At 40.5% G+C, this 21746-nt stretch overlaps 1 protein-coding gene across 1 annotated transcript in view; it reads left to right on the top strand.

Moving 5' to 3' along the window:
* RRAGD (Ras related GTP binding D) overlaps window positions 1-21746 on the top strand; it is a 41602-nt gene that overhangs the window by 12330 nt on the left and 7526 nt on the right. Inside the window, exons 2-6 of the mRNA XM_040474160.1 lie at window positions 5085-5380; window positions 10674-10873; window positions 12313-12427; window positions 13645-13787; window positions 18910-19058. Of these exons, the coding sequence (XP_040330094.1) occupies window positions 5085-5380; window positions 10674-10873; window positions 12313-12427; window positions 13645-13787; window positions 18910-19058 (903 nt within the window). The remainder of the gene's footprint in view (window positions 1-5084; window positions 5381-10673; window positions 10874-12312; window positions 12428-13644; window positions 13788-18909; window positions 19059-21746) is intronic.

Raw genomic sequence — 21746 nt, 5'->3', positions numbered from 1 at the left:
ATATACATATACATATACATATACATATACATATACATATACATATATATTTACATGATCTGTATCAGACCCTAGAGGCCCATCACCCTTGAGAGCAATGGCAAATCAATTTTTTCTTTGTTTTCTAAAGTAACCTCTATGCCCAACGTGGGGCTTGAACTCATGACTCCAAGATCAAGAGTCACGTGCTCTACCAACTGAGCCAGCCAGGTGACCCTAGAGGAGGGATTTTTGTCAGCAGTCCTCTGTGCTGTAAAAAGCCTCTCCTGATCAATAGCAAAGTGTTTTTCACTGTGGTTCACATAACAAATACATTTATATTGTAAACTAGCACCACATATGTGTAAGTAAATTTAAAAGAGTTTTACTGGTCGTATGTGCTCTTACTATGCATGATGTACTCTGTTATTTCCTAATCTCTTCTGTTTTCTTTGTTGCAGTTTTTGTTGAATGCCATCTGATTGTTGGCTAAGGCCTAGGTGAAGATACCACATACCATCCCTACGAGCTTGGGCACCTTCCTTTTCCCAGAATCCTCAGGTGCAAACAGACTTGTACCTCCTCATTGGATGGGGGTGGAGGGAGTATAAAAGTTTGCAGAAAGGTCTAGCAAGGTACCTGACATGGAGTATATTTCTGTCCATATCAGCTAAATGTAAAATGCATCTGTATGGGTCTGAGGAGTCTCCACAGAGTTGATGGTACCCTTGCTGACCTGGCCTACCATTGCCCAACAGTTTACCGTTGGTGGCTCACGCTTGAATTTGGCAGGAAAAAAGGAAATATTTCTAACTGTGTGTGTATGTTGTAGTGGCATGTGTATCTCATTTCCCACCCTGTCCGTGTACGTAAACATGCATATACACCACCTCCTCTCTGCACAGTGGCCTCCATCACCTCCCCACTCTCCCAGGAGGAGGAGGTCCATCCTCCAGGGCAACAGTGTGGATGATCATGCCGCATAGACACTTGCAGACCCTGCTGAAGATAAGTTAAAATCTAGACTGACATTCAGCAGTATAAATTGGGAAGAAACAAAGACGTTTACAGACACTTAGATATTTTTGTGTTTGTGCATAATTTGGTGTGGAGTTTTGCTTTCTTTGGTTGGATTGAGTTTTGCACAGCAGGGAAGATTGGATAGACTTTTGGATGGGCCAGCCCTCAGTCTGAATGCTACTTGACCTTCCTGAGCCTGAAATTTGTTTAACTGTGAAGTGGAAATAATACTGTGTATTCCTGAAGGAGTTAAATGGGATAAAGAGTGGAGAGTGCCTAGCACAGTACTTGGCATATGGTAGTTGCAGAGTTTTCAGCGCTTGCGTATTTTCCTGTTCTACAAAAGGCATTGTGCCTTTACCTGCATTTGGGCTCTGCTCTTCTTGGAGAGCATCCTTCCCCTCCATCCCCATCAACCCCATCCAAATCCTGCACTGGTTTGCGTTCATAACCCCTATAATACACTGAGTACAACCCACTGCCTATGGGCATTTCTCTCCTACTTTTTGCATTGATCTAACACTAGCTGTTTGTGAGGTGATAATAGAGTAACTACAGCTCTTGAGGTTTCCATTTTTGTCCTTGAGAATACATTATTATTTTTTTTCCCTTGGAGGCACCGGGGTGGCTCAGTCAGTTTTAAGCTTCCAACTCTTGATTTCAGCTCAGGTCATGATCTCACAGTTTTTGGGTTCAAGCCCCATGTCTGGCTCTGCATTTACAGTGTGGAGCCTGCTTAAGATTCTCTCGCTGTCTGGGGGCACCTCAGTAGTTCAGTCGGTTGAGCGTCTGACTTCAGCTCAGGTAATGATTTCATGGCTTGTGACTTCAAGTCTCACATCAGGCTCTGTGCTGACAGCTCAAAGCCTGGATCCTGCTTCGGATTCTGTGACTCCCTCTCTCTCTGCCCCTCCCCTCCTTGCACTCTGTCTCTCTCTCTCTCAAAAATAAATAAACATTAAAAAAAAATAATCAAAAGACAAAAACTTTATGACAACCACTTAAGAAAATGTGGAATTGAAATCACAACTTAAAGATTATTTAATATTTTGAAATATTTTTGTGTCTTCCATGACTCGCTATACATTAAACATTTTTTTTGAAACTAATTTTAATAATATATGTATATAAATGTGTTTCCTTTTTAAAATTAAAGCCAGGGGGGTGCCTTCCTGGCTAAGTTGGAAGAGCATATGACTCTTGATCTCAGGGTCATCAGTTTGAGCCCTATGTTGGGTATAGAGATTACTAAAAAATAAATAAATAAATTAGCCTAAAAATTTTTAAATGAAATCAAAGCCAAATCCCTTTGATGATTGCCCCCAAATCTTTCACTCATGCAGTCTTTGTTTGCTGCACATCCTTGTGGATCCTTTTCTAATGCATTTTCACAAGTATTTATATTTTCTACGGGTTTGAGATGACTAGTCCTGATGTCATTTTAACCTTTGCCTCATACTTCCCAGCACTCTATCCCTTTGTACTACGTTCTGAGAGGATTGGATGTTCTAGTTCACTACTGCCCTCTTAATCTGTTCTTATTCTGCTTTTCTTTTTTTTTTTTTTTTTAAATTTTTTTTTTCAACGTTTATTTATTTTTGGGACAGAGAGAGACAGAGCATGAACGGGGGAGGGGCAGAGAGAGAGGGAGACACAGAATCAGAAACCGGCTCCAGGCTCTGAGCCATCAGCCCAGAGCCCAACGCGGGGCTCGAACTCACGGACCGCGAGATCGTGACCTGGCTGAAGTCAGACGCTTAACCGACTGCGCCACCCAGGCGCCCCTCTGCTTTTCAATCCATATATCTAACCTCCCCCCTACAATTACATTTTTATTTCTAAGGTCTCTAAGGCCATATTTTCCATGGTTGCTCTTGTTCTGAAATTGTCTGTTCCTGTTTTGTGGATACCACCTTTTCTCTGAAGATTTTAATTATACCTGAAACTTTACTCTGACTCCTTTATGAACTCTGCTTCTTCAGATGTATGTTCAAGTGTATGTATGTTAGACATTTGAGGAAATGTCTGGAGAGAAGATAGTACTGCTTCTAGCTGTTGAATCCACAGACTGTAGTGAGTTAGGGAAGGTCAGAGTACTTGAAGGGTGGAAGTGTGGGTAGCCCCCCGTCTTTCTGGGCATCCTGAGCTCCTAGAGCACCTCCTCCCCTCTCCTACACGAGCTTCTATAGTCTGCTCCCACCTGGAAGTGTGCACTGGGTGGTAGGAGTAGTGCACAGAGTTCACCTACTGGCTTCTTCTCACTATGATTCTCCAAATAACAGCCCTGATGGTTGTCTTCATGTCCTTTCTGGTTTGGGCTTCCACCAGTTCTACCTTCTGCAGCAGAATCTTACTAATTCTGGTCAAGGGCTACAGGTTCCCTCTTCAGTCTGACCTTGGTGTTTCTTAGGGATTTCTCTGTAATCTCAGCTTTGAGGGGTTTTGTTTGTTTGTTTGTTTGTTTGTTTCAAGCTCAGGTATCTATGTTTATTTGTTCATCCATTTATTTATGGTTTATACCTTTTCTGTTATTTTTAGGGATTCACTGAGGGAGGGGAAGACCATGACATGTTATCAGTCTGAAAATTTTAAAACTGGAAGCCCTGTTTTGTCTTTTAATTTATGCCCTGCTTTTACTAAGACTGACTTGTAATGACAGTACTGAGAGTGAGTAGCATATAATGACTGATGAAGAAGAAAGCTGGTGACTTTTTGGGTGCTTTACTTATGCATTACTGCTTCTATAGTATATTATCAGCAGATTGTTGAATTGGGTCGAGCTAGACTGGAAAAGAATGTGTGGGTAGGGTGGGGGTGAAGTGTTACATAGAGTGGAATAGTGGCTGCGCGCATCTGTACCTGCTTACTTTTTTTCAGTTCTTGTTTTACCTGAAACTTGTGTGTTTACCTAAACCTGCTACAAATTAAAACATCAAAATATTATATATAGTAAATGAAATTCACTAAGACATTATCAAGTATTAATGTGTTCTAGATGATTGTTATCATTGTCTAGACAAGAGTTATCATTTCATGTGGTTATTGTTAGTTACAGTAAGAGAAAAAAGAATCACTTTCCAGTTACTATTGAATTAGATTGGGACCAGGGAGTGAGAAAGACATAAGAGGTGTTGTCAGAAGGAATATTGGACACGTTTTCATTTCTTTGAATATATTGCTAGGAGTGGAATTGCTAGGTCATGAGGTGACTCAGTGTTTAACCTTCTGAAAAACTGCCAAGCTGTTCAAAACACATCATTTTACATTCGTACCCATACTGTATGAGGGTTCTAATTAGCCCATAGCCTCATCAACACTTGTTACTGTTGATCTTTTTTATTATAACCATCCTAGTGGTTGTGAAATGGCATCTTACTGTGGTTTTTATTAGTATTTCTCAGATCGCTAATGATGTGGGGGCCTCACTTCATGTGCTTTTTGGCCATTTTTGTGTCTTTGGAGAAATGTCCATTTAGGTACTTTGCCCATTTTTTTTTTTTTAATTAGGTTGTCTTTACTGTTGAATTGTAAGAGTTCTTTATATATTCTGGATACTAGACCCTTATCACATACATGATTTGCACATGTTTTCTTCCATTCTGTGGGTTGTCTTCACTTTCTTAACAGTGTCCTTTGAAACACCCATGTTTTAAATTTTGATGAAGTCCAAAATTCTCTATTTGATGCAACTCAAATGCATAAGCATCCCTTTAAGGCATAGAGACTCTGATGATCTAGGCAAGGAAGACATTGCTATGGAATGCTAAGGCTGGATTTTTTCCCTGCACAGTTTGCTCCAGGAAACCTCTACTCCTCACACTCCAGATTTGCTGGTTGTGATGTGGAATTGTACAGGTTTTCTGGCCCTCTGGAATGGTGTGACAGGTAGTGACACAGCATTCTTCAGTGTTCTGCACTTCCTAACAGGCCCCTCCATGAGTGGAGTGAGGTAGTTAGCACTCACGGCTTTTGGAAGAGTAGCACTGTCAGTGAATCATAAATCCCATCTGAGGTGGAAGTGAAAGTCCTCTAATTAACCACTGTGACGGCGACTCACCCTCATTCTTGTTTTGTGGTTTCTCCAGTTCTGGACTTCAGCGATCCCTTCAGCACTGAGGTGAAGCCGAGAATCCTGCTCATGGGCCTGAGGAGAAGCGGCAAGTCATCTATTCAGAAAGTTGTCTTTCACAAAATGTCTCCCAACGAAACACTGTTCTTGGAGAGCACGAACAAGATCTGCAGGGAAGACGTTTCCAATAGCTCCTTTGTTAATTTTCAGATTTGGGACTTCCCAGGACAGATTGACTTTTTTGACCCTACATTTGACTATGAGATGATCTTCCGGGGAACAGGAGCGCTGATATTTGTCATAGACTCCCAGGTAAAGCTCAGTCTCAGGTACATGGAAGTGCAGCCCCGCCCCCCCCCGCCCCCCCCCCCCACCCCCCCAGTTCAAACCAGTTCCTTTATGATGGTTTTGGTTTGGTGTTTTTAGCTGTTTGAGTTCTGAGTTCACAGCTTGGCTCCACTCAGCTTACGGTGGGGGTGGGGGAGTTTGCAAAGGGGAAAAGGCTCCCTCTGTGCATTCCTAACCAGTGAGCAGTGAGCAATGTGAGTTGAGTTGAGTATGTCTCAGCGAATCACAGAAACCTCACAACCGGAGGGGACCACCATACGGGCCAAAGACAGCAAATACGTGTCCCCCGTGAAACTCTTGGCAGACATCCACAAAACTGCACAGGTTCTCTGCAACAAAAATATGTGTATAAGTCTACATCTGAAACATTTACTCTTTCCTAGGAAGGCAAAGTTCTAAGGGTGCAGTTTTGCTTCTGAATTAAATTATTGTAATTATTACTAGTACACAATTGATTGACAGTGTAACTATTATGTATTTTATAGGTAACTATTAAATATAAAAAGTAACATTTTGATGAGTGTATCTCTTAAGATGATGGATATTTTCCCACTTAATTAATGTATTCATGCTTGAATAAGAATTTAGGATCAATTCTACTTTTGTTTGTGTAGATGTAAGCACTGAGAAACCTTGTTCACATAAATAAGTACATGGATTTGGTTGAGTTACAGCATTTGCTCAATTATTTAAACTCAAGTTATATCCTCTAAGCTGTCCTGTTTTCTACCACAAAGGATTGTTTTTAGTAGTTTACCAAAAGACATCCTGATTGGGCTTTCCTTTAACTTTGAAAGTAAAGACATGGGGACCCCTTGACTGGTGAAGACCCTTGTTACCCAGGTATTAGTTACTCACTTTATCGGTATTCGAACTAGTCTTCTGAATTGTCTCTTTGGTACTCTGGGCCTTTCTCCTGTGAAGTAGGAGGCCAGCAGTTAAAGGGGAGGAGGGGGAAGGGAAGCAGCAGGATCGCAGGTGCATCTCAGGCATGCCAGTATTAGGAAAGAGTACAGGTAACAGAATTGGGACAATGACACTCTTCAAACTCTCCATGTCCAGGCTCTCTTAGAAAGTGTCCTGGAAGCATAGCTTAGCCTCAGGTTTGTTTTGGTTTGTTTGTTTTTTAATTTTCTTTTTTAATGTTTTTTGTTTATTTTTGAGAGAGAGAGAGAGAGAGAGAGAGAGAAGGTGAGAGAGAGCATGTGGGGGAGGGGCAGAGAGAGAGGGAGACACAGAATCAAAAACAGGCTCCAGGCTCAGAGCTGGCAGCACAGAGCCCGATGCAGGGCTCGAACTCATGAACCCCAAGATCATCACCTGAGCTGAAGTCAGACACTTAAAAAACTGAGCCACCCAGGTACCCCCCAAGGGCCCTCTTTTGTAGCTGTGGAGGAATAAATGGCAGTAAGTCCTTCAAGAATGCACTAAACCAGCTCTGAGTTCAGGACATGATATTTCCCTGAAACTAGACCAGCAATCAGACAGGTGGGCTCAGCACACCTGCCCCTTCCAGGAATGCTGATGGTGTTAGGGAGGAAGGGATGTGGAAACTGTTAGTAACAATGGTTCTGAGCCCATGCTTGGAAAACCATTCTCTGAGAAGACTGCTCATGCCTGAGAGCATCGTAAATTCATTCAGGGAGCTAGGTGCCTGTTTAATATAATAATGAAATTTTCAGCTAAGCCTTTTAGTTCCAAGTGATTGCACTGTGTACTAACAGTGTAGCTGTAGGAGTGTGGCCATATGTTAGAAGGGGCTCTTTCTTTATTTTTCGGTGGGGGTGTGCAAGGGAGCGACTTTGCATTCTGGTGCCTGATCTGTGAACAACAGTGCCTCTCCTCCCATGGGCCCATCCGGAAATGCATGCTGTAGACACCTGCATCAGGTCCAGGGCCTGCTGTCAGTTACTGCTTTCCCGGCTGTCCCACTTGTACTGACCCGTTTTCTGGCCCATCTGTGGCCTTGGCAGGAGCCCCTACCTTCCTGCTGAGGTCTGCCAGCACCATAAATTAGGGAGCTTGATCTTAGAAGAGCAGCTGGGTTGTGTGCACGCTGCTGGATGGAGGGCGAGCTCTTGGATGTGTCCCACTCATCTGTCTCTTCTAAGCTCCAGTTTTTCCCACTGCTGTTTCTGGACTTGCTGAACTAGGTAGCAGCAGTAGTAGCCCTACCCTTGGGGAAGTAGATTCCAGTCAGATGACTCATCTTTTCAAGACAGTAGCTTAGTAAGTACTCACTTCAATACCATGTTGTGCTTATGTAGCAATTTGCATTTATAGAATTCAAATGTCCAGTGCAACTCTATCCTAGGTGTTTGTGATATGGCTATAAGGTGGCTAAAATAGGTTCACTTGCCTGTTTTTAAATTGCAGCTGTAATTTGGTTTTATTTTTTACCTGAACGTGGAACTTAAATTTGGGTTGGTAAATATGTGTTTTGTTTTCTTTTTTTCCTTTTCCTAGCTGTAGGGCAGAGAAAGGTGTAAGAATGTTTGAGAAATTGGTCCTTTTAGGTTCCACTTTTTAAAATGTAGGAAAAATATTGAGAGCTGTCATTTACTAAAAAGAAGGAATAACTAGAGAAACTGTTTCAGAGTCTAATATATACTTTTCTATTGGAAGCAGACTGTAAAAGCCATGTTTTGGGGAATATTTATAGGATGTGGTTTCAAGCACTGAAAAGAAAAGCAAACTTCAAGGAGTCTTGGCAGCCTGAAGTCACTGCCTTTATTTCTAAGCAGGGCTCTTTTGGTCTGACGCCTCATATTTTTATTTTTTCCTTGTGAATCCCTCACAATGCCAGTATTGCCATATAAAGATATCACCAAGGAGAACATGTGTCCTCACAGAACGTTGTAAAATAAATGAGAATGAAAACATCAAGAGTGATTTCCTGTGAGCTAAATGCATGACACTGCCGGCCCCCCAGGCAGAGCCCACAAAATGTACCCCATCTCAGGGCCCCTGTTGGCCCCCTGAAGCCATTTCACATGTGTCTTGAGATCCACCATGGAGTGTTGGCTTCATCTGCATTGGTGATTGTGACCTGCCTGTAATTCCTAGATATAATTTTTTTTTAACTTTATTTATTCATTTTTGAGACAGAGACAGAGAGAATGAGTGGGGAAGGGGCAGAGAGAGAGAGAGAGAGAGAGAGAGAATCCCAAGCAGGCTCCGCACTGTCAGCACAGACCCTGATGTGGGGCTCAAACCCACAAACCATGAGATCATGACCTGAGCCAAAACCAAGAGCCGGACGCTTAACCAACTGAGCCACCCAGGCGCCCCCCTAGATCTAATTTTGGAATAGAAACAAGGCAGTGTATTTTCCCTGAATTTTTATTTGTTGTAGAAGATAGTAACCAACACAGTGGGGAAAAATCATCCATAATCCCTCTGCCCTAATAAACCAAGTATGTTCTTCTTTTAAATGTTATTTTTAGTCCTTGTAGGTATGTGCCACTTCATCACTTAGTTGGTAATCAGATCATTTTATATGCCTGGCAGGCAAGTTACAGTAGCAATTTCTAATCTTTTGAGATTGTGATACTCTCTTGACATTGGCTAGTTTTGCTCACCGACAAGGTCACTTAACTGCTTGACTCCCCTCTTTAGTTAAGGACATAAACAAGAACAATAGTTTATTAGGGCAGAGGGATTATGGATGATGTAAACATACAACAAAATGCATTCATTATGAGCGTACATACAATTCAGTGAGTTTGATGAATGTATATACCTTGTAACCACTTACTTCACAGTCAAGATATGGAATATTTCCACCACCCAAAAAGGTTCCCTTGTGTCCTTTCTCAGACAGCCTCCCTCCACATTTCAAGATGACGTAAATGAATTCTGTTTGGTGTTTAGAGATACATATGTATATAGTAACGTATAGAGAGATGATTGAGAATAAACACTAAACTCAGGATAGTGGCTACCTCTGGAGTGTGGGAGGTAGAGTGATGGGGTAGGCTGGGAGGATGGAGAGAGACACACGGGGCTTCAGTGTCTACTGTTTTCTTTCTTTCTTTCTTTCTTTCTTTCTTTCTTTCTTTCTTTCTTTCTTTCAGTTTATATATTTAATCTGTATACCCATTGTGGGGCTTGAACTCATAATCTTGAGATCAAGAGTCACAAACTTGGGGTTCCTGGCTGGCTCACTTGGTAGAGCATGCAACTCTTTGATCTCAGGGTTGTGAGTTTGAGCCCTGTGTTGGGTGTATAGCTTACTTAAAAAAAAAAAAAAAAAAAAAAGTCGCACGCTCCTCCAGCCGAGCCAGCCAGGCACCCCTACTGTTTGATTTCTTAAACAGGGAGATGTGTATGCAGATGTTCATCATATTGTTACAAACGTGTCATTGGTAGGAAGGAGAAAAAAGTAGTATTGTGTTATTTGGGGTCGTTACTCTAGATGAGAGGTCAGCAAACGGTTTCTGTAGAGGGCTAGATGGTAAATATTTCAGGCTTTGCAGGCTGTACCATTTCCAAGGAGTTTCCGTAGAAGAAAACCAGTCATCTCTAACAATGCAACACAAACGCAGCCATAGACAATATATATAAATGAGTGTGGCTGTGTCCCAGTAAAACTTTACTCGTAAACAACATGCAGTGGGCCCAGTTTGGCCCATGATTTGCTGACTTCTGGTCTAGACTAGTGGCTCCTAAACCTTTCCTCCTGGCTCCTTCCTTATCCTCCCAGCGACCCATATCATGTTTTCACCTTGAACTGTTCATCACAGTTCACCAAGGGACTAAAAAATTGGGGAAGAATAGTATCCCAGGGAAGGTCCTAGGTATGGAGTCGTTTTGAATTCATAAAACTTCAACTCTGATCTTAATGACTGTCATCAAGCTAAATCATAACTGCCTATAGCTGTGTTTTTCTGGCCTTTCTTTTTCATCTCTTCGTTAATGAAACTTAAGTTTTCAAACTTGAATTCCATGAAACTAGTTTTTATTTGGGCTTTTGCAAAATATTTTGGGGGGTTTGTACCCACACGATTTACAGATTAGGAGTGTGTATGAAAGAAAAAAAGGTAACTGTGAGATAAGGTGATGGATAGATTAATTAACTTGATTGGGGGGATCGTTTCATGACATATACGTATATCAAAGCATCACATTGTACACCTTAAATATATGGAGTGTTTGTCAATCAAACTTCAATAAAGCTGGGGGAGAAAAGAGTGTCTGTGGAAGGCAGCTTAGAAAGGTTTGGCCTCCCTTGACAGGAATGTGCCTTTGTTCCCAGGACGATTACATGGAAGCCTTGGCTAGGCTCCACCTCACCGTGACAAGGGCCTACAAAGTGAACACCGACATCAACTTTGAGGTGTTTATTCATAAAGTGGATGGTCTGTCAGATGACCACAAAATTGAAACCCAAAGAGATATTCACCAGAGGGCAAATGATGACCTTGCAGATGCTGGATTAGAAAAAATTCACCTCAGGTGAGAACAGAAATTTCTCAGCGATCACATTAGTTGACAGAAGTTAGCAGGTGTGGAGTCCAAAGTCACAATGAATGATTTGGCATGGGCAGTAATTCACCTGTTTACCCTATTTTGTGTTATTCACATTAGGACAGTATTTGGGAAAAGCAAACTTTGCATGTGTTAATTCTAATTTTGGGTGATTTTTTTTTTGGTTTTTGTTTAAATGTTTGTCTATTTTTGGGAGAAAGAGCTTGTGTGTGCATGTGCTCACATGCAGAGGAGGGGCAAAGACAGAGGGGGAGAGAGAATCCGAAGCAGGCTCTATGCTATCAACACAGAGCCCAAGGTGGGTATCGAACCCACAAACTGTGAGATCATGACCTAAGTCAAAATCAAGAGTCAGAGGCTTAACCAACTGGGCCACTTATGTGCCCCTTTGTTTTGTTTTTGTTTTTAAAGTTTATTTATTTATTCGTTCATTCATGTATGTATTTATTTTAATTTATTTTTGAAAGAGAGAGAGCGAGCAAGCATGAGCAGGGGAGGGGCAGAGAGAGAGGGAGACACAGAATCTGAAGTAGGCTCCAGGCTCCGAGCTCTCAGCACAGAGCCCGGCGCGGGGCTCAAACCAGCGAACTATGAGATCATGACCTGAGCCGAAGTCGGACACTTAACTGACTGAGCCATCCTGGCGCCCCCCCCCCCACCTTTGTTTTTGTTTTTTAAGCAAATAGTCAAACCTAATGTTTTTCCCACTTGTGAAAAACACTAGATAAAACTCAAGAACATAATCCAGGAAGTTAATGCCGAAGTTTACAGTTTGTGATGAATATGATAGTATCTATATGCACAAGTGAAAGAGAACTCTGAAAACACTTCAAATAGAAGTACAGAGGAAAATCATTTCTCTATTAGTTGTTTTTTAAGATTTTATTTTTAAGTAATTTCTATACCCAATGTGGGGCTCAAACTTAAAACCCCGAGATCAAGAGTCACATCCTCCGCCACCTGGCCAGTCAGGCGCCCCTGTATTAATTTTTTATGGGGAAGTATATGCATCATTCAATTTGCAAATTGGAAAATGAAAAAATTAGATGCTTCAATACCCATAATGTAGCTGTTACTAACCTAACAGGTGTTTGTAAAGATGATCTGGTGTGGAATCTTGGAGAACTAAGAAAGCTCATACAGGCACATACCACTGCATTTTTAAGCTTTCCAGTCCAGCCAGTCAGTAGAAAAATGGGTATAATTCTTGCTTTTTGAGAGTTGGGGAGGAATGCCTTGTTAAGACATGTTCACTTTTTTACCGAGTTCATATTGAATTCTACAGGGGGCTAGAATGTGTGTGTACGGACTTAGATACAGAGGGCTGGGTACTGGTGTCATGACATGGCCTCAGCCATCTATTCCCTAGTCAAAAGGAAAACGTGATGAAATATTTTCTCTTTCAGCTTCTATTTGACAAGCATATATGATCACTCAATATTTGAAGCTTTTAGCAAAGTGGTTCAGAAACTGATTCCACAGCTCCCCACCCTGGAGAATTTGCTAAACATCTTTATCTCAGTAAGTACATAATTATCATCCTTGTAGAATCATTTGCAGAATTTTAGACTAACATTGCAAACAGTCTTATTTTTGAAGTGAAAACAGTCTTATTTTTGCTTGCTCTCACAACATTGCAAGGTCACTGAAATATTACTTTGGAAGATTACTACTAAATAACTGTTTCATAGTCTAAAATTTAACTCCCCAAACGATTCCTGTACTTCACTGATACAGTGTTTATTCAAGTTGTAGGCAGTCATTCAGTGTTGATAGAGCCCTACCAGATGTAAGGAACATTAAGGGTGGTTTTGGTGACGGTGTGCCTGGGTGGCTCAGCGGGTTAAGCTTCCGACTTTGGCTCAGGTCTTGATCTCCCGGTTCGTAAGTTCGAGCCCCACATCAGGCTCTCCAGATCCCTTGTCCCCTTCTCTCTGTGCCCCCTCCCCTGTGCACACTCTCTCTCACAAAAATAAATAAACATTAGAAAGAAAAGATATATTGTTTTAAATATTTGTGTATGTTTAACACTGTGGATGATGTGCTGAATGAATGAGTCCTATAAACCGGCAGCTCTAGGCAAGCTCTTCTGTTCAGTTGAGTCAGATGTGACGGCTGTATGCATATTTACTCTGTCACTGTATAGTGGTGAGTTTGTTTAGCTTTTTAAAATTTATTTAAAATACACAGTCAGTAAAATTAGTGTTTTTACTTGCCTTTTCCTAACTGCAGGTACATCTCTAAGAGCCAGGAAACACTGCCCAGTTTGTTTACCTAAAGTAAATAATTTATGAAAAATAAGAATTTTCCATTTCATATGCAAATCCATTATAAAGGTTTATGTGAGGTTTTTAAATTTTTTATTAAAAATTTTTTTGTTTTCTTTTGATGTTTTTATTTATTTTTGAGACCGAGAAAGCACAGGCTGGGGAGGGCCAAAGAGAGAGGGGGACAGGAACTGAAGCAGGCTCTGCACTGACAGCAGAGAGCCCGATGTGGGGCTCAAATGCTTGAGCCGTGAAATCATGACTGGAGCCGAAGTCAGACACTTAGCCTGCTGAGCCACCCAGGTGCCCCTATGTGAAGTTTAAATTGTAATAAAAAAGAACAAAATTTTAGCAAATTAATCTTTGCTCATTTATATTTTACACTGAGGATGGCATATAATTTTTTTATGTAACAATGACATGTTCTGAAATCAGCTGTACCTTTAAGATAGCATCTTCTTTTTGTTTCAGAATTCTGGAATTGAAAAGGCATTTCTCTTTGATGTGGTCAGTAAAATTTATATTGCAACTGATAGTACCCCAGTGGATATGCAAACCTATGAACTCTGCTGTGATATGATCGATGTGGTTATTGACATCTCTTGTATTTATGGGTAAGTAAAATATTCTTTCTTTTTATTATTCTTTTTATCAATAAAAAAATTTTTTTAATGTTTATTTATTTTTGAGAGAGAGAGAGAGAGAGAGAGACAGACAGAGCGTGAGTAGGGAGGGTCAGAGGGAGAGGAAGGCACAGAATCCGAAGCAGGCTCCAGGCTCTGAGCTGTCAGCACAGAGCCCGACGCAGGGCTGGAACACACGAACTGAGAGATCGTGACCTGAGCCGAAGTCAGACGCTTAACTGACTGAGCCACGTAGGCACCCCATTATTTTCCTTTTTTTAAAAATGTTTATTTTTATTTTTGAGAGAGAGATGGGGGAGGGGCAGAGAGCGATGGAGACAGAGGGTCTGAAGTGGGCTCTGTGCTGACAGTAGAGAGCCCAATGCAGGGCTGGAACTCAGGAACTTGTGAGATTATGACCTGAGCTGAAGTTGTATGCTTAACTGCCTGAGCCACCCAGGTGCCCCTGGGTAGGAAAAATATTCCTAAAGGCTATGATCAAGCCATACTTAAGATTAGAAAATGAAACCTTTCACAACCTTTGTAACATTTGCATTTACTTATTTGATTTTAATACTTTTGTTTTAAATAACTGAGATCTATAAATATACCATTTAGCATGCAATAATAAAAAAAAATTATTGAGTAAATGCCTGGTATTCTGCTAATAAACATATTACGTTATATCATTAATTCCCTGCTATTCCATGGGAATAGGGAAATGGGAATTACTATCCCCATTTCACAGATGGGGAAACTGAGGTTCAGAGTGGTTAAGTTTCTAACCCCTGCTCACACTGTCAATAAAAGATAGGACTAGAATTTGAACTTAAGTCTAACTGATTCCTGGTTCTTCTACTGATCTGTCATCATATCATAATGTCATATACACTTGGGAGAGACTAAGATCCTAGAACTCTGAATACATATCTCTTATTAACAACACTTCTATTACCTTCTTCATTATAGGAAATAACTTCTAGATTCTCTTTAACACACTTTGTCTTCTTTTATGAGCAGCAGAGAATTATAAAACCAAGCAAACAATATTACCTGTTTATTATTATGGTCTTAGATTCTTAGAAAACAGAACTTGCTGTACATTTAGAATAATATAAAGTAAACCAGGAGTGGGGAAAACTGATTGTGGTACCAGACATAGAAACATTTCTACATGACTTTATATTTCCTGAATGGGTGTTACATACAGTGAATGGATATGAATTAGTTTGTCTGTCTTAAGATATCAAGTTGTTGCCGTTGATTTATATTGGATCTTACATGCTTATCCAATCATTGATGAGGTAAAGCTCGTGTTCATCTTCCTTTTTACTCACCAGCTGTCACCTGCCTCACACAGCCTCCTTCAGCCTTTTTGAGGGTCTCAGTCTTCCCATTTTTCTTTTCCACTATCTGAAAATCCTTTGCCCCCTCAGTTCAGATTCTCTCTGTTATACACACATGCATGCACAGTCCCTTCCATTCTGAAATAGGGAAAGTGATACTTACAAGACTGTAGTGAGGATGAAGTATCATTAGGCTTTACCTGGTAGACCCTGGATAAAGGTAGCTTCCATTATTATTATTGTTGTTATTGTTATTATTATAATACATTGCCATCTGGCTTTAGAAACAGACCTTATTTCCCAAGTTTATTGCCTTTTTAGTATTATTATTAAACACTGCCATCTGGCTTCAGAAATAGACCTTGTTGCCCAAGATTACTGCTCTACAGCATTCTATTGTTTTTCAGCTACAAGTGGATGACCTTGAAATAGTCATGGAAACTGAATATACCCTGATTACAGTCTAGATTGCTGTGGTAATCAAATACAATAAACACAATTAATCTGGCACATATTTAATGATATGCATAATCATTATTGTGCCATATGGTAATTGGGTGTAAGTGGTAAGCTGTTCATGTAAATGATGTTAATCAGAGTTCCTTTCACCCAGCTAAAACAAACACGAGGCAGGCGGAATCGGGAGGAGTCAGATTGTTTTTCTGAGGTGGAGTGCAGTGTTCCTGAGAACCTGGGTCACAAATCGGGCGTGGGCTCTGGAGTTTCCTTGGTGCTTGTTGGAGCCACAAGGAGCCAGCCCAGTTAACTGGCAGCAGTCAAGGAAGCAGACTGCCAGTTCCCAGCTGCTCCTTGGAGACCAGCAGGGCCAGAGGCAGGTGACCTGGTGCCTCACTTAGTCTGCTCAGGAATCTGCTGAGCTTCTGTTCACCAAATATACACGCACGCACACACACACACACGCACACAGGCATGCACACTTTACAATATGTTACATCGTCCTGTGTTTTCATTGCTTTGTGGCTAGAAACTTGAGTGGTAGAAAATAGATAGCTGTTGGGGCGCCTGGGTGGCTCAGTTGGTTAAGTGGCCGACTTCGGCTCAGGTCGTGATCTCGTGGTTTGTGAGTTTGAGCCCCGCATCAGGCTCTGTGCTGACAGCTCAGAGCCTGGAGCCTGTTTCAGATTCTGTGTCTCCCTCTCTCTGACCCTCACCCGTTCATGCTCTGTCTCTCTCTGTCTCAAAAATAAATAAACGTTAAAAAAAAAAAAAATTAAAGAAAGAAAATAGATAGCTGTTGCAGTTGTAATGCTTCACCAATTTTTACTTGTTATTTTTTGGATCTTTTTTGTTTTTCCAATTTGTTTAATGTTTATTTTTTTCTGATTATGAATGTAATCCATGCTCATTGTAGAAAATATGTAAAGCATAAGGAATAAAATTAAAATTAAATTAAAATAACCTCATCATCTAGAGACAGTCACTATTAACATTTTCATATATTTTATTCTTATTTCTCTGTGTAATTTTTAGGATGACGTAGTCACTTTGTATATGTTATTTTATATATATATCCTGCTTTGTTCATTTAACATTATCACCTAAGAATTTTCTTGTGTTACTAAGTGCTGTTGGCAAACAGCGCCTGGTGTCTGTTTACTATTATATTTACTTGGAAGTTTTAAATGCAGTTTTCTTCACTGGGTGAAAAAAGTCCAGTGTTTCAGTTTATTGTTCTCAGAACATTCCTTATTAGTAAGGGAAATACAGTATAGAAACACAGCAGCTAAAAATGGTACAAAGGAAGTTAAGAATTCTGATAAAGCGTTTTGAACATCAGAGGTCCAACACTTCTTAAAGATTTTTCTTTCACGTTTTGGTAGATTACAGTGAGTTGAATCCTTTTTTTAAAAAAAACTACCTTCCACAATTTACTTTTAAGTAGCCATGCATATATGTGCCGGTTTAAAATACTCTCAAAACTAAAAGCTTGCATTTCCTTTGAAATACTCTACAATTCATGCTTCTCATTTAATCTGGTTTGGCACGCTACTTCCTTGTGATATTTATGAGATTAAAAGCATTAACTCTGAAATTACATTAGTTTGAGTCCTGGCTCCACCCCCATCGTCAGCTTTGACCAAATTATCCTATTTCCTCTCAATACCTGGCTTAGAGGATTCTTAGGCCAGACAATAGATAATTCCTGGTAAAAGCTAAGAATGGTGCCTGTCACATAGTAAAAGCTGGCTCTTATAATGCAAAGGGATTGGTTTAGCACCAGCTGAGTTGTTATGTTGAATTAATAAGGTCTAGCACAATTCTAGTTAATAATTTCTGGTCAATTATTCATTAATTTGGGAAGCAAAAATACATACATGCATGCATACACACACAGTTGCAGAAAAGGTGCAGGGAAGTGCTCTTTTGCCTCTGAGGAAAGAAATCATAACTCTGATTACATTAGTGTCTTCAGAGGGTCCAGTTTTGATCATTCAAGGCGATACTAGTAATAAAAGTTAACACAATAGTTAACATTCATTGTGCATTTTACATGTTTTCAGCACTGTGCTCAGTGCTGTGTATCTATTATTTCATCGCGTTGGGAAACTTTGAGGTAATTTCTGTTAGGATACAGATAAGAAAATTGACGCTCAAAGAAGCTGCTCACATTGCCCCAGTTCCCATAGTAAGTGGACTAGGATTCAAACCCAAGTCATCTGTGTCTGCAGGCCACACTTTCTTAAATACACCAGTATACTTATTTAACATTTTATTTTGAAAGAATTTCAACCCTACAGAAGATGTGCAAAGATAGTCCAGTGAACTCCTACATACCCTTCACTGGGATTGACCAATTTTTACCAATTTCCCATATTTGCTCTTTCTTTTTCTAATACAGTTGTTGATTTGTTTTTGTTAAACCATTTGAAAGTGAATTGCAGACATCATGATTCTTTGATCCTACATAATTGGGTGTTTATCTCTCCAAAAAACAGACATTCTTTTATACGACCACAGTTTATCAAATTAAGCATATTTAGCATGGCCACATTAATGCATTATCTAATATATTGTCCGTATTCAAATCTTAACCAGTGGTTCCAAATCTGTCTTTTATAGCAATTCTTTCCCCTGATTCAGGCTCTAAGCCAGTCCTTGGCTGTTGTGTCTCCCTAGGCTTCTGTAATTTGGAACAGTCATTCAGCCCTTCTTGGTCTTTCATCAGACCATGCTTTTGACAGCCTGGTTGTTCTGTCAAAAGAAAACAAGAAGCGGGGTGCCTGGGTGGCTCAGTCGGTTGAGCGTCCGACTTCGGCTCAGGTCATGATCTCGTGGTTTGTGAGATCCAGCCCCATGTCGGGTTCTGTGCTGACAGCTCAGAGCCTGGAGCCTGCTTCATATTCTGTGCCTCCCTCTCTCTCTGCCCCAACCCACTCGCATTCTGTGTCTCTCTCAAAAATAAATAAACATTTAAAAAAAAAAAAAAAAAAAGAAAACAAGAAGCCCCGTGGGCTATGGAGGCGAGAAGAGCTAACCTTCATCCCTCACCTGTGTACCTCAGGTGCCTGAAGAGTTGCCCACCTTCCCCAACAGCCACTCATTGTGTCAGCAGGAAGGGACTGTCATACACCGTGTACATTCTTGTGATTGTGTGTTTCTGAGACTTTTGCTGTAAGGCACTGTAGTTGTAAACAACTTTTCGTTACGATTATCATTCTGTGTGTTAAAGCTGATCTCTGTTGCTGGGTTACAGTTTGTAGTTTTTCTCAATAGTCAAATATGTTCTGGTTTCTGTCCCTATTCAGCCTCAAAGAAGATGGAGCAGGAACCCCCTATGACAAGGAATCAACAGCCATTATAAAGCTGAATAACACAACAGTTCTTTATTTAAAGGAGGTGACAAAGTTCCTGGCTCTTGTTTGCTTTGTCAGAGAGGAAAGCTTTGAAAGAAAAGGTAATTTTGTGTGTGTGATTTAAATGAAATATTTCACTTCGGACTCCTATTACTTCTGCTCGTTGAATGTGGGCCGTTAGCAGCATGCCTGTGGAAGCTTCCAGGCTTTAGTCACCAGGCCCCCTTGGCTCCTACCCAGCTCAGTCAGGCTTTTGGGATCTGTGAGCCAGCCTGCCCTCTAGTGACGCAGCTGCCAGAGGAGGAGGTGGCAGCAGACCATCCTCCCAGGAGCTTTTGCTTTTCTGGGAGTGAAGCTGGCTGAAGCCTTGTTGCCAGACTGTAAAGTCCCTTCCCAGGGAGGGCCCCAGTGGCCTCCCTCTTGGTCCACTCTACTGCATGGTGTTAGGGACCATGTGACCCCTTGAGATCCCTGTGTAAAGGAGGGGATTTGTACAACATTAAAGTTAGATAGTATTTAACTTCTGTTCAGCCTTTGTACATTATTAAAAAAAATTTTTTTTTAAATGTTTATTTACTTTTAAGAGAGAGAGACAGAGTGAGAGCTAGGGAAGGAGCAGAGAGAGAGGGAGACACAGAATCTGAAGCAGGCTCCAGGCTCTGAGCTGTCAGCACAGAGCTTCACATGGGGCTTGAACCTGTAAACCACAAGATCAGGACCTGAGCCGAAGTCGGACACTTAACCAATTAAGCCACCCAGGTACCCCAGCCTCTGCACATTCCTTAAAGAGTCCTCAAAACACAGGGCTGGCATCATGATTCTGAAAAGGGAAGACATGAATATGCTCAATAGAGTCACCAATAAGTAAAAGAAAAACAAATAATATATGAGTAAATGATAAATATGACATAATGTAAATATATACAAATACATATTATATGTGAATGTAAATGAGTAAATAAATAAAAATAAAATAAAACCAAAGCAACTAAACTCACAGAGATACTTATTCCCCCCGCTACTGTTTAAACTGGGAAATACCAGCTTACTGACACACTAGGGATTTTTGCTAGCAACTAGGGCATGATTTACCAATTTTTTTAGGGTAAAAAAATTCCCAACAGAGTGCCAATAGTAACATTTACTAAAATGCCTTTTTTTTTTCTTTATAAACAACACATGTTCATTATAAAAATACTTTGAAACTTTGGGAAAATATAAAGAACAAAATAAAACCATTCAATTTCACCATCTAGAGCTAAATCCCCATGTTAAATTTCTGAGATTTTCTTTCTCCCCACCTCCCTCCCTCATCCCTTCTTTCCTTTTGACAAAAGTGGGGCTATATTGTTTATATAGTTTTATATCGTATTGTTTTTACTCATTTATATCATGAAAATTTTCCTAATTCATTAAGCATAAAAACACAATTTAGATTTTTATTCTTTTTTTTTTTAACGTTTATTTATTTTTGAGACAGAGAGAGACAGAGAATGAACGGGGGAGGGTCAGAGAGAGGGAGACACAGAATCTGAAACAGGCTCTAGGCTCTGAGCTCTGAGCTGTCAGCACAGAGCCTGATGCGGGGCTCGAACTCACGGAAGAGCCTGATGCGGGGCTCGAACTCACGGACCGCGAGATCATGACCTGAGCCAAAGTCGGACACTTAACCGACTGAGCCATCCAGGTGCCCCTATTGTTTCTTTTTTAAAATATTTATTTGTTTAAGTAATCTCTACACTCAGCATGGGGCTTGAACTCATGACCCTGAGATCAAGATTCCCATGCCCTTCCCACTGAACCAGCAAGGTGCCCCTTATTGTCTCTTTTTATTACAAAATAGATTCAGTTAGAAAACTTAGAAGTAACAAATAAGCAAAAAAGAAATAATTATTGATAAGCTTCTCAGAGATCACTCTCAACATTTTCTTTATAACGTTTCAGACATTTTCATCTATAGCTATGTCTCTATCTATATGGAATGGTATGATAAATACTACTTCATAACCTTTACTGAATTTATTATTGAATTTATTACAGACCTCTAATTCACTAAATCTTTTTTTTGTCACATCATTTTAATGATTATGTTAGCTTCTTTTATCGTTCAAAATTTGTATTGTTTCTAGAGTTTAATGTTGTAAGTAATCTCTGATGACCTTTTTTTGCACTAAATATTTGTGTACATCTTGGCTATCAGGAAAAACTTCAGCAAATGGAATTAGGTCAAAGGGTAGGGTAGACAAGTTTTGGTGACTTTTTTTTTTTTTAATGTTTTATTTATTTTTGAGAGAGGGAGAGACAGAGTGTGAGCAGGGAAGGGGCAGAGAGAGAGGGAGACAGACCCCCAAACAGGCTTCAGGTCCTGAGCTGTCAGCAGAAAGCCTGACGCGGGGCTTGAACTCATGAACCGTGAGATCATGACCTGAGCCAGAGTTGGACACTTAACTGACTGAGCCACCCAGGCGCCCTGTGTTTTGGTGGCTTCTGATACATATTGCCAAAATGTCCTTCTGAAAGATTTTATGGGCTTATGCTATTAAGAGAATATAAGTGTATCCATTTTGCTATATTCCTATTAATATTGGGTATTAGCATTAAAAAATTTGATTATTGGGGTGCCTGCATGGCTCAGTCAGTTGAGTGTCTGACACTTGGTTTCAGCTTAGGTCATGATCCCAGGGTCGTGGGATTGAGTCCCATGTCAGGCTCTGCGCTGGCACAGATCCTGCTTGAGATTCTCTCTCTCTCTCTCTCTCTCTCTCTCTCTCTCTCTCTCTCTCTCTCTC

The sequence above is a fragment of the Herpailurus yagouaroundi genome, unplaced genomic scaffold (genome assembly GCF_014898765.1).
Source record: "Herpailurus yagouaroundi ecotype Mexico unplaced genomic scaffold, PumYag 139, whole genome shotgun sequence".
Taxonomy (NCBI): domain Eukaryota; kingdom Metazoa; phylum Chordata; class Mammalia; order Carnivora; family Felidae; genus Herpailurus; species Herpailurus yagouaroundi.
The sequence above is the reverse complement of the archived record's forward strand: the minus strand, read 5'-3'. Positions and strand labels throughout refer to the sequence as shown.